We start from the raw sequence: 2120 nt of genomic DNA, 5'->3' as shown, positions 1-2120 counted from the left end.
AGACCATTTTACAAGACTAAGTTTTTTGGACTCTGAGGATTGTGTTGAAAATTCGGGAGAAAGAATGAGGAGAAATTACTTTCACTTACAATACATTTCATATATAAAGTAAGTGAAAGTAAATCTAGAAGAATGACCAGAAATCTAGAAATGGTGATAAGTAAATCTTACATATAATAATTAGATGTATCAGACATTTATCTTCACCTCTAAAATATAAAATATTCATTTAAAAAGAGGTTTCGTTTAAAAATAAAAGGGTTCCAAATCAATAGAGAATTTGTGTATGGTATGAATAAATTTTAGACCCTAAGTAGTAATTGCCTTTGGATCTGGCAGATAACATTTAATATTTTTACACTATAGAATAGTAAAAAAAAAAATATTAAGATTTTACACACTAAAAGTAATAAATAATATTTATTATCAGAAATTAGTCATCTCATGTTTTATGATATGACATATAGTTTTATTTTATTTGTTCTACTTTTATTTTATAAACTTCGTTAATTATTATGGTTCATTTTTATCTTTTCGAATTCACTGTTTTATTATATTTTATGACCTTTTATAATTTCATTTTTATTTTGTACTTTACTCTAAGGCTTTAAAGCCTAATTCTAACGTCTGTATATTAATCTAAATGGATCATTCCCAGAATAAATAAAGGTTATTATTATTAAAAGAAAATACTTGGTAGTTGTTAAATTACAAAGGAAAGATCTATATTATAAAATTTATATAAAATATTATTTTTAAATTTCTCACAAGATTAATTATTTTCACCTCTAAATAAGAAAAACTTCTGTAATATAAGAGTGTATCAATAAAAGAATATATTAATACATTATGTATTGTAAATTTACTCACTATCGACAAGCGTATAATAATTTTAAAATTATGGATATACGAACTATATTATACAATTTATTTAAAATATAAAACATACAGTTATCAACTGAGATAAAATTGTTTTTAAGGATATCTTTCTAAACCTTGGGATGACTCTACTAAACCACCCATTGTGCATCGAATGATCTGTTTATAATCAACCCTAAGAGCTGACGAACCTGCCGACAGGTGAGAACAAATCAAACAGACAAGAGTTAGAATAGGAGTTTGTGACGACCTTGCCCCTATTAATGACGGGATTGTGCGCACGTGCGGGGGCACGTGGAGGGGTGGGGCGCCTATCGACCCGAGTCCACCCCCGGCTCTCCAAGAGCGAGGAGTATGACAGAGTGAAGCGACATGGGAACCGTCCTTAGCTTCAGCCCCCGCGAGAGAAGACCAGCCTATTCAGGGGGCGATTCTGACTTCACGCTCAACAACTTGTCCTACGAGCAACTCAACAACGCCAAGAACAGGGAGGTTATGGCAGCAGGAAAGGTAACTCCCGCCCAGGGGCCCAACAACGAGAACTCCAGGATCATATCGGAGAAGAACGCTCTGGAAAAGAGCCTCAAGAAGCATTCACTTTTCATAAACGCCCTCTCATGGAAGCGATTCTCTACGACAAACAACTCCAAGAAGAAGATGGAGAACAAAAACAAGAATGTGACGTCGGCCTACAGGCAGCCGTTGAACGACAACATGAACCCGATTGTAGTTGACAAGAACAAAAACATACAGAAGCCAGCGTTGTGCTATTACCCACCGATAGTCAAGTCGGCTACTACTACCTCTATACCTAGCGTTGACACTGTGCGAGCCAACAACACCAACAACAATACGACATGTTCCGAAAAGTTGGTTCCAAAGACTATGATACTCCAGCCGGCGCCTCCGGTACCGGCCAAGAAGACGGTTATCCAAGCGAGTACCTCAGAACTGTTAAAGTGCCTCGGGATCTACCTCCACGGCAAGTGCTACCGGCTGAAGGACTTCCAGGCTGGCGATGCTGTCATGTGGTTGAGAACTGTGGACAGGAGTCTGCTACTCCAAGGCTGGCAGGTCAGTACCTTATCAGATTGTCATTATCTTATCATATATTAACATTATTTATAATTAACATAAGAGAGCAAAAACTCAAAAAAAGTTTGTTATGATATAATCAGTAAATTCATAAGAGAGCAAAAACTCAAAAAAAGTTTGTTATGATATAATCAGTAAATTCATAA

General features: G+C 35.5%; 1 protein-coding gene across 1 annotated transcript; it reads left to right on the top strand.

Moving 5' to 3' along the window:
- Positions 1–1215: 1215 nt before the first annotated feature.
- On the top strand, positions 1216–1953 carry Cdk5alpha (Cdk5 activator-like protein; the record flags this gene model as incomplete). Its single annotated transcript, XM_067048372.1, has 1 exon — positions 1216–1953. A coding segment is annotated over exon 1 (702 nt), but the record flags the coding sequence as incomplete, so codon positions are not given.
- Between the last annotated feature and the right edge of the window lie 167 nt (positions 1954–2120).

The sequence above is a fragment of the Halyomorpha halys genome, unplaced genomic scaffold (genome assembly GCF_000696795.3).
Source record: "Halyomorpha halys isolate HHAL.00 unplaced genomic scaffold, Hhal_1.1 Scaffold7080.1, whole genome shotgun sequence".
Classification (NCBI taxonomy): Eukaryota; Metazoa; Arthropoda; class Insecta; order Hemiptera; family Pentatomidae; genus Halyomorpha; species Halyomorpha halys.
Note: the sequence above shows the minus strand (reverse complement) of the source record. Positions and strands in the feature narration are given on the sequence as shown.